Below are 13,403 nucleotides of genomic sequence, written 5' to 3'. Positions count from 1 at the left end.
ACGGGGAAGAAGACAGTCGTTGTTTTCGAATGGAAGAACTGAGAAGTCGTCGATTTTCGAATAGAGTTCTTCTCCTGTTTTGATTTTTTTGAACTACCAAAAAGAGCCTTCATTTCATTATTATTTCATAGGGGGTGAGCAAAACTAGAAAGCAGAAGCTCTCGCTCATTTGTTTTCTTTCTACAAAAAGGATCACATTTGATGTTTACTCACTCTAGCCAGACTCTAGTACGTACTAAGTAGCAGCAGCATTAGTAGTAGGTCTATCTCCTACATCCTACAAATTACAATTTATCTAAAAACCAGCGGAATCCAAGATGGAGAACAGTCGTCCGCCATTATCGTGTTTGTGGCGCTACTTCTGCTTCAGGGGACAAGGAACAAAGAACGACTCCTCCCATGTCAAAAACCAGTGCCTTCGCCTCCTTGTCCATCTGTTTCCTCGCGTTGTGTTCTTTCCCAACGATGTTCCTTTTGTTATCCTGGGCGTTTATCCCGAATACAATTATCTGCAGATTCTCTTTCTCGGAAGCAACGACGGTGAACACATGCCCCAGTGGAATTATGAAACCTGTATTTGAAGACACACGGGAACTGGCCTTCTCATACTATACCCCATCTCCTTCTCCTTCTCTTCCTCTCTGGTTCTGACTGGAGATGTGTGGGCACGCCATCTCCCACCATCCACTCCCTTTCACTACAAAAGCTATCTTGGTCGACCTCGTGTTGTACAAGGGAGCTAGCATTGCTCCGGCTCCTTGGCTGATGTTGCTAAATATGACGGAGACATCGAGGTCTTTGAGCTGCTAGTAGTCGTTACGTTGGGCCTCGTAGAGTTGTCCATAGCTGTTAGAATAGATGGGGCCTTTCTTCAACAGGTTGAACGGGCCCCTCGTCTCACTTTTGTGTATGCTCCACCAACGCTCGCCCTCTGATGATGAAGAAGCCTGCTCGCTCATGGCCTTAATCTGTTCCTTTGACGCCTCCCTTATCACTCCCTTCCTTTTCTTTCCCAACATCCTCTTTAGTTTGTCTTTTGGAGTATTTAGAACGGCTTCCAGGATTTCATTGCTAAATGCAGTGTAGAATGATTCCCCATCTTCGCTGTTGGCACTGAAGAATTTCGAGACGTGGCCGAGAGTTGAGATGGCCTTCAAGAGTGTGACTATCTGGAGGTTTTCGTTGTTGTCTCTGTTCACCAAGTAGACCATCGTTCCAGCAGGAATCCTAGCTACATCTCCACACTCAAGATTGTAGGATTTCCTGTTATCATTGCGCACCAAGTTGATTGTTGCTTTCCCCTTAACAACAATGACAACAACATCTGCATCCCAGTGGTGGGGGAACAGGAAAGTGTTAGGTTCGACTTCCAGGATAGCCAAGCGGTAGTTACCTAGACCACTCAGAAGCTTGAATCGGGAGCTGAATCTCTACTCACCGAAGAAGTAGGGGTTACTCTTGTCACTCCTGTTGCTGCTCCTCCTCTCGGCTGCCTTCTCTTTGCTTGTTATCTCTTTGCGGTTTCAGTGGGTAAGCCGGTGACAAAGCTGTCGACAAAAGGAAGAGAGAAAGCTATGGTGGACGGATTCTCCTGTTTCGAATTGTGCTGAGGGGTATAACTGTTTCGCTGATGGGGAGGAGTTGGAAAAAAAATTCATACTTTTTTGAATGGGAATGTGTAACATAGGTGTTCATTATATGGTTCAAACTGCAAAATCAAATTGAATTTGCGGTTTGGTTCGGTTTGAGAATTTTCTAAATTGTGGTTTGTGGTTTTGGTTTGGTTTATTGAAATTTATAAACTGAACTAAACCGTAAACCATAAACCGAAATTATATATATTTATATATATATATATATAATATGAATATATGATATATAAATATTATATATAATATATCTAATCGAAATGGTAAAATATAAATATATAATGAACTCTTTATTTTATAATAAAATAATAGATAAAAGTTTTAAGTTTTAATTTTTAGGAGAGTTATTTGGGCTTTTTAATTGGGTTAGGCCCAAAAAAATCATAAAATAGTCCAAAGTCCCCAAACAGTATTAGAAATCGCACCAAACTGTAATAAAATAATTTTATTTGGTTTGATTTCCATACCAAAATGGTTTGATTCCATTTAAAAATTTCTCAAACTGTAATTTATTGATTTGGTCTAAGATCTTCTTCAAACCACACCAAACCAGACTGTGAACACGTAGTACACAAGACAAGGGAGACAAGGGAGACAAGGGAGAGCAGTGTTGGCCCTAATGGTTGACCCCTCATACCTTTCAAATTTGAAATTATTTTCAAAATTGAGCCTTCCCTCAAATGGGCCGGGAATTGTTTGGGTGGAGAGGGATGCCATTTGTGGGTCAGTGGGTCAGAGTTTGGTCTTTGGACCCTTATATTTCGGGCAAATACGTGGGCTATGATGAACAGTTTGAAGATAGGGCTGTTGTTGCGGGCAAAATAGGTGGGCGTTTGGCCCAAAATCAAATGCTGGTTCTTGTGATCTTTATTTGGGACCCTGATAGGCTGATATGATATGACATTATGACAGGGACGAACGAAAGAAACGAGGGACTAGGGAAGGGAGGTAGATAGCGAGATTGATGAACCGAGGGATGTGGATGACGTGACGGTGTGTGTGTCTGGAGGTCTTGCAAGTTGGTTAGGCATGTGAACTCAGTTTAGGGAAGACAAAAGCTTGAGCACATTAATGGATTTATATATTGCAACTGAATGATTTGCCGTGAAATCAGACCCCATAAATGGTTGGTTCTATGGTGAGCCAAATGGTCCAACCGTCCGGGTTAAAGATTTGAAGAGGTTAGGTCAGTTTTAATTGAATTCCAAATCTGCTGATAGAACGGTTTGGGGTGACTTTGGATCGGGTTGAGGACCTTGAGGCTGAGGCAAAATATGGAAAATGAAAAATCCACTGGCTATTGTATCCTTTGTAAAACATACACGCCCGGTGGGACTCGAACCCACAATCGCCTGATTAGAAGTCAGACGCCTTATCCATTAGGCCACGGGCGCTCTTTACTATTCACTCCATTTACCCTTCTATAATCCAATGTCACAAGCACCCTTTTTTATTTTCGGGTGGGAATGTTTTACGATCCACTCCACTTCACAATTCATAACTATTTCATATGTGTTTCGAATCATTAAATGTTTTTACTTCATTTCTTTACAAAATTGGAAAAAATAATCATGGACCTATTTATTGATATTTAGGTGTTATTAAACGTTATTAAGCACACTACATCAGCAAAACAACGAATAAATACCTAATTGTTGGAGGAAACGCTAAAATGACGTTTCTTTATTTGAATCTCTATGCATATGAATCTGCATGGGAGAAATGCTGAAATGGTGCCTATATAACATCATTTATTCAATAAATACCCACGTTTTCAAATACATGCTTCTGAAGGGATGAGAGATCCATCATATGGACGCTCAAAGATTGTGGAATAAGGGGGCGAATTTCAAAAATTTTTCTCTCCCTTCAACTGGGAATCGCATTCCCTATTTTAGAAAATCATATTTTCAATGATCATTCTTGAACCATAAATTGAACCAGATCTGAATCAAAAGGAGTAGGAGAGGATTATACCTGATATGGAGAAATAGTGTCTCCCAATGAAGGGGTTCACGCCCAATGAAGGATCCAAAAACTGCTCCCACTGAAGATGGCGCAATGTAGGATGGAGCAGAATCAGTAGTGTTCTTCTCCAATAACTCTGTCCTTCGCAAGAATCAGCAGGATGGCACGTGAGCACAGCTTCCTATTAATTCTTTCCCAAAGAACTGATGTCAAGATCGAACCTTGACTTCTCCCACAATTGGAGATCGAACTGGCAAACAGGGCGGCAAGAATAGGGAGGCGGCAAGAGAGTATTCGCAGAGTGCAGAATTCACTCTTCTTGTGATTTCAACACTAAAGAAAATCTGATTGTGTGTTTCCTAAAGGCTGCCGCCCCCTCCTTCTTTTGTTAACCTAAAAGATCAGCTTATAATCCAATTAGGAGCTACTTATCCAAATCATATTTGGATAAGACTCCGTTTATGTGATAGGGATAAACCCTTATCTTATCTGCAAATTAGATTAGCTTTCTCCTAGTCTCATTAGGAGGTTTCTAGATTTGAATCACATTCAGATCTGGACTCTATGAGTGGATAGGGTCAAGACCCTATCCTATCTGCTAATCAATCTCAGAATCCGCCCCATTATTAACTAATAAAATAGCTCAGTTTGAAATGGGCTTTAGGCCCATTAAGCTTATGTGCTCACTTAACCTTCCTAACAGTTGCCCAGTTGAGCTTTCTTGTATGGCGTGGGACCCAAGCATTGATCTACGCATCAGCCACATGGGTTCGGCCCAGCCTTTGTTACAAGGCCTGGCCGAATACACTGTTATGGACAGTGCACCCCCTGAAACCCATCAAATGGGCTCTATGGGCCCAACACTTACCCTAAGTGGTCCCTGGGCCAAGCCACCTTGTAACACCCAGGGACTGTGGGCAGATGTAAGATTAGCCCATCAAGTATTATCCTCAATGGTCTTACACTTAACCTCTCAGCCCATAATGATCATACCCTACCCGACAAGAGAGGACTTCTCCCTCGGCTGCAAAGAACAGTGTTGCACTCTCTACTTATATGGATCCCGGGAATTAAAACCTTCTTGCAAACATTTTAGAAATCATAATATATATACTTTTATATCTCATAAAATATACTTTGCAAAACAAATCTCAATGGTTGAAATCGGCTGCCGACAGTCTTGGTTTCCATCAGTGAGAGTGCATCCCCGATCATTACCTTTGTCCGACAAAGAGGTTGATCATGTCACTATGATCACACATTCAGATGAATTCTCGGACTGTCCCAACATACCCAGATTTTGACCCCCGCTAAGGATCTCACTGAATGGTACATCAAAGACAGCCCAATCCGACACCTAGTGCAATATCATAATCGAGTCTAGGGGTCGGGTGTAACTTTCCAGTTTTGCCCATCAATCTCCAAGGTCCAGGGCAATACTGGAAATCTGGTCCAGTTCATAGATTCAATTAATCCTACACTGTATGTGCCTAGGGTCTCACCCTGGCAGCTGAGACAGGCCACCCCAACCGGCTTGGTGGCACCATAGTGTTAGCCTTGTCAGGATAGGTCTCCCCAGACCGACCCACTGGCTGTGAACGTTCTAAACTAACACGAGTCTCAATAAGTGTACAGTTTAAAAGTATTACACAGAAACATACAAATGGAACATGAATCAAATATGCACTTTTATTCATTTACAATAAACTCATAAAGTACATCATTCTGATTGAAGCTGAGGGCATACAAAACTGTCTAACAGCTTCATCGTACCGTTTGAATCAATGTAAAGGGGGAAAGATGCCAAATTCAGGGGGGGATGGTATTTATAGGTGGAGTGAATTGTTGTAAATTGGGAAAATAGTTTCCCTATTCTGAGATGGGAAATTGTAATTTGTAAGTGTGAGGCTCATGTATCAAGCTGACAATGCCTGACATTGGTCCAAGTCATGCCGTAATAATGCCTAGCACCGAAAATACTAAACCCGAATTAAATTGATTTAACTTGGCTCCAAAGATTATAACCCTGATGACGAGTTGGATCCAACTCTGGCCAATAGATACAATAATATTTAAATGTGGAAATTTGTAGAATGAAAATATGCATATCTTTTTTTCTCTAATATTCTTTTAATAAATTTAGGATAAATTGTAGATTATTACCTTGTATTTTGGGGCTAGTTTCACACTCTCATTTTAGTAACTGAATTTTAAAACTTGTCATTTCCCCCAAACTATAATCAGCTTAATATCCGTCATTAATAATTCACAATTATTTATATCACATGATGGCATGTGTGACTTAATTTTTTTTTTAAATGCCAAAATTATCATTTTCTTCAGAATGTTAAATGTTTGGGTTTTTTCCTGTTTTCATTCAAGTTTGGCCGTTGAATGAAGAGAACAGAGAACATTGTTGAATGAAAATGCAAGTATATAAGAAAGCAACTGCATTTCATGCCTTATTGAAAAAACCACAACGAGCAGGGGATAGAATGTAAATTGCACCTAATAACTTCCAATAAATTTAAAAGAGCAGGGGATAGAAGGAAACTGCATTTCTTCAAAACTCATAGGTTGTATTCAGTTGCAATGCAAATAAATTTGTACTAATACAAAACTATGGAAGTACAAATGATTTGAGTACTGTAAATTTTCACTTATTTTTGTTTAAAATTTTAGCTTATTTTGTTTAATTGCAATACAAATGAAGTAAATTAACATATGAAGCAAAATAAAATAAAACCCCAAAAAAAAATAAATGAGAATTTGCACTTGTACTTTCATGAATTTGTACTAATGCAAATAAAATTACACTGCAATCAAACACAATCATATGCATTTTTGTTGCTATTTGTATGAAAATGTCGGTAAAGGAAAATGAAAAATGGGAGATAGGATCAAGAAGGGGTCGAGGTAATAGAGGAAGGGGTGGTTGGAGTTGAAGAAGATTAAAGAAGAGGGAGAACAAGGGTGATCAGAGATGATAGTCTCACCATAAAAATAGAGCTTGACTATGTGGAAACTTTTAGAATCGAGTGTCCAAGTTGACTTAGTTGCCTTAAAAACAATTATACTATTGGTACCTTTTACCATGAAAGTAGAGGGAAGGTCAATTTACTCCAAGTGAGGAGTTGATTGTCATAGTAGAATGAAGCCATATGTGTTGGAGTGTTGCCTAACATTTTCCTTCAATCCATACATGGTTACAAATTCTGGTCCCTTTGTTTGCTCTACACTATAGTTGAAGAAAGATTATCAAATCAGAACCTATCACTCCTTGCATGCATCATCAGTAAATTAGATTTCTCCTGAATTTTAGAATTTTCCTTTGGATAGATAGACTATGTAGATTCCTTTCTTACAGCATGGATGATGGCAAAAAACTCCATGTTAAACCCAATGCTCCATGCTGTGTGAACATGATCTCAAATCTTCTTAACCTCAGATATGTGAATATGATCCATGCTGTGGGTTTATGTTCTAAGAACATTGTGAACCTGACCTTAGATCCACAAGCAAACTTCTTGGAAGACTAAATCTTCTTAATCTTAGATTTGAACATGAAAGCTACTTGAATTTAGCAGAAAATAATGTCAAATGATCAAATAACCAAATCTTGAGAAGAAGAGTCAGTAAAAATAATAAGACAACTGAGAATTCAATTACCTCTAGTTGCAGAAGAATGACAAAAATCTCAGTTTGAAAATCTCACGCTGTTTCTGTTTTCCTCTATGCATGGGAGCATAGCACTTGCTCCTGGGCTGTTGAGGTCGGAAATGAGAGATGGGAACTTACCGTTGGCATGGGTTTGGCAGCAATGGTGATACATGAGAGATTGAGAGTATAATTAAAAGTTTGTATCCAAAAGAATGGATACATACTTTCCCCTCTTCTTCGATGAAAAACTATCGGAAAATGCAAAATCTCACTATTGAACATTGCACAGATGTAAGTGTAACATTACCAACCTCTTGCAAAATCAAGCCACGACACATAAATGTTTTGAACGGGCTTTTGAATCATTTCCAAACACAGCCTTAATGTTTCCACCAAATTCCTTAAGTTGCCTTTTTTTTTTTGTTTTTTTTTCAATTCTTAGTATAATTTTCGTTGCTGCCTATGAAGCATGAGCTTCATTATCAGTAGAAGAAGCATCAAACAAGTAAAAAAAAAAAGAAAGGCAAGAAATATTGTTGTTGTCCGTCGACTATCTCTAGCAATGGTCTTCTTTAGCTATGAGATTGTAAAGAGATGAGCGGTAGGATAAGGTAAGTTCAATATGACTGGTTGATAAAGAAAATTAGATGACATCTAAAGGGCATTTTTATCCTTTTACATGCCACTTAATGACAATTAACAATTTTGGACTAAACTGATAGTTTTTGGGAGTTCAAGTACTGCAGTGACATGTTTTGAATTTCGAGTACTAAAGTGAGACTAACCCCAAAGTACAAGGTACTAATATGCAATTTACCCATAAATTTAAGGTGAAGTTTGGGAGTGTTTATTTTAATAAATGTTCATGAATGTTTGGTGAAAAATCCCTTATTTCAAATAGGGGTAGTATAGGTATTTTAAAAATGACATGGTGGGCAACTTTAAATTTTTCATTCCATTTACATAATTAATTCTAAGAATAATTCTAGTTTATCACACTTATTTTTCATTCCATTTATGGGCAACTTTAAATTTTTTATAATTTTTATATATTTTTTATTTTTTTGTCTTTCTATATATTTTTAAAATTTTCATTATTTAATTATGATATCATTGGTTAACTTACTTACCAAAGCAATTGGACCATTATGGTGCAGGTCAAGTAGGATGGGCTGAATTTAAGCTTAACCCAGGCCCAACCCTATGCATTGGACTTAAGGCCAGCTTTAGAGCAAAGTTAAGTTTAATCCTATTTAACTTGGGCCCAACCTCCAACCTGCATTGAAATTTTGATGCACTAAGATTAGTCTTGGACTTGGATCTATCATTAACCTTATAACAAAATTTGACATCAAATGGATGTGTATAATTGTATATGCATGCATGTAAGCAAAAATATGTGCTATATATGTATTTATAATTGTATGTATATAATCCGGCTTGACTTTAGCTACCGAAAGTATAGATTTAGCCCAACCTAAAAAAATAGAAAAGCCCAAACTTTTAAACCTATGCCTACATCCAAGTCGAGGACCAAAGATCAAAGCTAGGCTATCTAAAATTACAAGCTATCTTGACTTGAACTCGAGTTAAGCCCACATAATTTGCCTCCCTGTGGACCATTGGCCATTAATTAGATATAAAAACAATTTTCATTTTAAGTTAGTTTAGTTTTTAATTCTATTTCTATCATTATTTAAAATGACTCTTATCTATCACATTCATTTTTGTTTAATATAATGAATACAAAATATTAAAGATGCACCCAAATGTGTTTTTACAAATTTTCTATGTTTTTAATAATTTCTTGTTTCTCTATCTTAAACTTTTATTTTTTATTTATGATACCATGGGTTGATCCATTTGACCTAAAAGGTTAAATCATTGATCGACCACACGATAGGAAAATGGTTTTGTTTTTGGATGAGTTTTAAATTGTATTTCATTTCCATCAAATAAAAACACTTTTATTTAGCATGTTTAATGTTGTTTGATATGATAAATAGATAATATTAGAGATGTGCTAAAATTTCTTCACAACTTTTTATACTTTTTGTAATATTTATATTTATTTCTAAATTTTTATTATTTAACTATGGGAACATTGGTTGACCCATTTGACGCCAATGGCTGAACTATTTACTTGCCACTTAGACAAAATGGTGGTTTATTTAATTATTTTTCATGTTAGTTTTGAACATAGGTTTTACAATATTAAAAATATTAGATATATACTTAATTTGTTGAATTTATTTGTGAGAAACAATACCTTGATGAGAGGAAATTTAATGAAGTATGAAGTAGAAAGTAATATATAGTACTTTAAATTACATATTTTGCCTACATAGTTAAAAGAGGGATTAAATTCATAAATAGGGATGTTTTAGTCAAGAAATGTACACACAGTTCATTTATTTAATGTGCTTTAAATATAAGATTTAATGAAAGGAAATTGAACTTAATACCTTAAATATAGGACTTAATGAGGAGGAATATAGTGAATTTAATAGAAGTAGTAGTTCAAATTAAGTTTTTTGCCCCCCCATAAATATAGGGAGACCAAGTTCAAAGAGTAAGGGTATTTTAATAAAAAAAAGCTAGAATCTAGACCTGATTCAAACTTTTAATAATAATGTAGATATATCATATACATTAATAAAATATATTATTAATATTTCGATTTAATATGGTTTATGGTTTGATCTGGTTTCTAAAATTTAGCAAACTAGATCAAAGTAAAAATGACGGTTTGAGGACTTCTTAAGTCGAACCAAACCATTTTAAGGCTAGACCAGACCAAACCACCAATTATCAATTTGTTTTGGTGCAGTTAAACCTGATGAAAAACATGCCCACAGGGAGAAGATTAAAGTGCTAATGCAACAGGATATAATCACATGTGGGCTATTGCATATTTGCATGCATGCCCACATGAAAAAAATAAAAAAACATTTACAGGAAACCTGCATTCAAATCCCCGAAAACAGAAAACGTCACCTGGAAAAGTCAAAATGAAGAAATGAAAAATCAGACCCGATACCTGCTATGGCAATCAAGGAATCACATAGCAGCCTAAATATATGAAATATGAAATACAAATCCCGTGATTGTTGAAGTTGCCCATCAACTGAGCTACCTATTAGCGGCCGGCCCAGCAGCTTCATACCACATGTCTCATGCATTACGCCTCTTCAAACTAATTAAACTTCTCACTGGGAGTTCGAGCTGACTAGAATTCACGGGGATGGTTTTGATTGATCAAACTCTCAAACGTGACACTGATACTCCTATCACATTTGAGAGTTTGACCAATTAAGGCTTTAAGTGTTCAAATTGAATTGATTCATTAATCTCCTAAAAGTTTCTTAATTTCTTATCATACCAACACCTGCCTTGGCTGTAGCTAATTATATGTCTCAAATTCCTATATATCACATCAGTAAGCTTACCTTACGACTCCTATCAAGTCAAATTCTATAAATAGCCCATAGTGCTGCATTTTTCTTTCAATTCCATTGATTTCTCAGAATTCAACTCGACAAATTAAAGCCTTTATCTAACAGTTTCGACTCTCTTAGTCTCTTTCTCTCGATCGAAATGTTGAAGCCCATCATTGCTTTTCTTATTGTCTCTATTCTCTCCCTCGTGTTCTTCCATTCATCATATGCAGGTTCGAGCTATAATGTGGTGAGTTTAGGAGCCAAAGCTGGTGGCGAAACTGACACAACCCAAGCGTTCCTCAAGGCATGGGCTAGAGCTTGTGCGTCAGTCGGTTCAGCCATGATTTATGTGCCACCCGGAAAATATTTGCTCAACCGTTCTGTCTTCGACGGGAAAGATTGCAGGAATAATGACATCAAAATACGTATAGATGGAACGCTCATGGCCCCATCCGACTACCGTGTCCTTGGTAGCTCAGATTACTGGCTTCGATTCCAGGATGTTAATGGCGTTTCTATCTACGGAGGGACCCTTGATGGCCAAGGCTCTTCTTTGTGGGATTGCAAAACTAGTGGGAAGAGTTGTCCCACAGGAGCCAAGGTCTGCAGCTTTGTGAAAATTAAACTTGTTTTGAGTTTCGAAAAACAAAAAGCTAGCAAGATTATTTAGAATAGGGTTTGAATTTGAGATTTGATTATATTCGATTCAAACATCAACTGATTTTGCTTCGCTTACACCCCCTACTTTGGGGTTGATATATATATCTCCTTTTTCTTTTGTTAAATTTACATATATTGTGATTGCAGTCTTTAACATTTGAGAGCTCGAAGAACATTGTGATCAATGGATTGTCTTCCATCAACAGCCAGTTATTCCACATTGTGATCGACAATTGCCGGAATGTCAACATGCGAGGAGTTAAGATTGCAGCCTCAGGCGATAGTCCAAATACCGACGGCATTCATGTAGAATCGTCGATGGGCGTCACCATCCTGAGCTCTAGCATCAAGACCGGGGACGACAGCATCTCCATTGGCCCTGCTACAACAAACCTGTGGATACAGAACGTTGAATGTGGACCTGGACATGGCATCAGGTAGGCGATGTAGTATATATATATATATATATATATATACGTCTCATCATGATTCTCTCTCTCTCTCAAAGCTTGGTGGATCACTGATGAACGTAACTATGTGTACATATGGTCCTCTTGCTGCAGCATTGGAAGTCTAGGCAAGAGCTTCAACGAAGTTGGAGTTCAAAATGTGACAGTTAAAACCGTTACTTTGTCTGGTACTGATAACGGGCTAAGGATTAAGACATGGGCAAGACCCAGTAATGCATTTGTGAAAGGAGTCCTTTTCGAAGACGCCATCATGAACAATGTCAAAAACCCCATCATAATTGACCAAAACTACTGCCCTCGTCAAAAGAATTGCCCTAATCAGGTAGCTGTTTCATTAGTTATAAATAGGCAAATACGTACAGCCTCACTTGATCATCTTTTTCATTCATATTCAACTAATAAGACAAATGGAATACGTACTCATCACAGGTTTCAGGGGTAAAAATTAGCCAGGTGGCGTACAAAAACATCCGTGGAACATCGGCAACACAAATTGCTGTGAAGTTTGACTGTAGCCCCAAGAATCCATGCACAGCGATCACAGTCGAAGATGTAAAGCTTACTTATAATAATGCAAACCAAGCAGCAAAGTCATCCTGTACAAATGTAGGAGGAAAAGTTTCTGGTTTGGTTCAACCAACCAGTTGTCTGTAGGAACATGAACACACATATGTACATGAATCATGATCAGTTTGGGGATGACACAAAAATTATATTATATTGTACGTACTAAAATATTTATATTGTGGTTTGATTTAATTTGTAACAGTAAATAAATCCAAAGTGTAAGGAGGTTTCTCCAAATTGTAGTGCTGTAATATAAACATTATTTATCTAATTATTTTAGATTCCCAAATTAGAATTCAAGTTAATGATAATTTGGAGGGGGGCGGGGATGGGGGGAGTAAGAGCATAGGCCAATAAAACCCCGTAGACCCAAGCTCCATAGACTTTGTTGACTCGACTTAAGCTCAGACCGAGTTGGCCCAGTCCAACCCAAGGCAATAGGCCAAGTCATTTTGTCAGAGTTATCATGACTTAGGCTGCAATATTTGGCATTCCATATTTTAAGGATTTATCTCTATTTTGCAGTTAAAATGCCCCATGAACACTTAACTACAAAAGGGAGATAAATCCTTAAAATAAGGAATGCCACACCAGGACATTCTAGAGGGGAGGAATAATATAAATAAAGGGCCCATACCCAAATAGGGACCTTCTCTCTTCTTTCTCTCTCTATGTATTCACTTTTTCACCATTTCTCATATATACCTTCGGGGACTTGACCACCATGTTCATGGAGTCCGCAGTGCTTACAGGGGGTGTTCGACAGCATGGTTAGTTTTCTTGGAAACAAAAATTACTGCCACATCAGAAAAATTAATTACCAAACCTTAGCGAATGAAGAAGAAAAGTATTCAGTAGTTTATGGCACTGGTGTAAACATGTTGATGTGCCTATCCAATTTGGATTGGGTGCAGATTTGGCCACATCCAAAGATGTGAATTCGATTAAATTTTGTATAGATAATGAAGCAAATTCAGGTTAAATTTTAA

At 37.4% G+C, this 13,403-nt stretch overlaps 1 protein-coding gene, 1 non-coding gene and 1 pseudogene across 2 annotated transcripts; 1 reads left to right on the top strand and 2 right to left on the bottom strand.

The window, feature by feature from the left end:
- Positions 1-295: 295 nt before the first annotated feature.
- On the bottom strand, positions 296-7,110 carry LOC148802881 (vicilin Cor a 11.0101 pseudogene; annotated as a pseudogene).
- TRNAR-UCU (transfer RNA arginine (anticodon UCU)) lies at positions 2,971-3,043 on the bottom strand. The gene has a single exon. It is a non-coding gene; the product is annotated as a tRNA-Arg (tRNA).
- A 3,695-nt stretch (positions 7,111-10,805) lies between the features above and the next one.
- Positions 10,806-12,682, top strand: LOC104586828 (polygalacturonase-like). Its single transcript, XM_010244195.2, has 4 exons — positions 10,806-11,318; positions 11,525-11,814; positions 11,941-12,169; positions 12,277-12,682. Exons 1-4 carry the CDS (start codon positions 10,875-10,877, stop codon positions 12,499-12,501), a joined length of 1,188 nt encoding a protein of 395 aa, XP_010242497.1. The 5' UTR covers positions 10,806-10,874; the 3' UTR covers positions 12,502-12,682.
- The last annotated feature ends 721 nt before the right edge of the window (positions 12,683-13,403 follow it).

Source organism: Nelumbo nucifera, chromosome 1 (assembly GCF_055504915.1).
Source record: "Nelumbo nucifera cultivar China Antique chromosome 1, China Antique-T2T, whole genome shotgun sequence".
In the NCBI taxonomy this organism is placed as follows: domain Eukaryota; kingdom Viridiplantae; phylum Streptophyta; class Magnoliopsida; order Proteales; family Nelumbonaceae; genus Nelumbo; species Nelumbo nucifera.
Note: the sequence above shows the minus strand (reverse complement) of the source record. Positions and strands in the feature narration are given on the sequence as shown.

Coding starts and splice junctions, on each gene's coding strand:
- LOC104586828 (XM_010244195.2), top strand. CDS start 10,875: ATGTTGAAGCCCATCATTGCTTTTCTTATTGTCTCTATTCTCTCCCTC. Junction 11,319..11,524: donor GTTGTCCCACAGGAGCCAAG/GTCTGCAGCTTT, acceptor TTGTGATTGCAG/TCTTTAACATTTGAGAGCTC. Junction 11,815..11,940: donor GGACCTGGACATGGCATCAG/GTAGGCGATGTA, acceptor CTCTTGCTGCAG/CATTGGAAGTCTAGGCAAGA.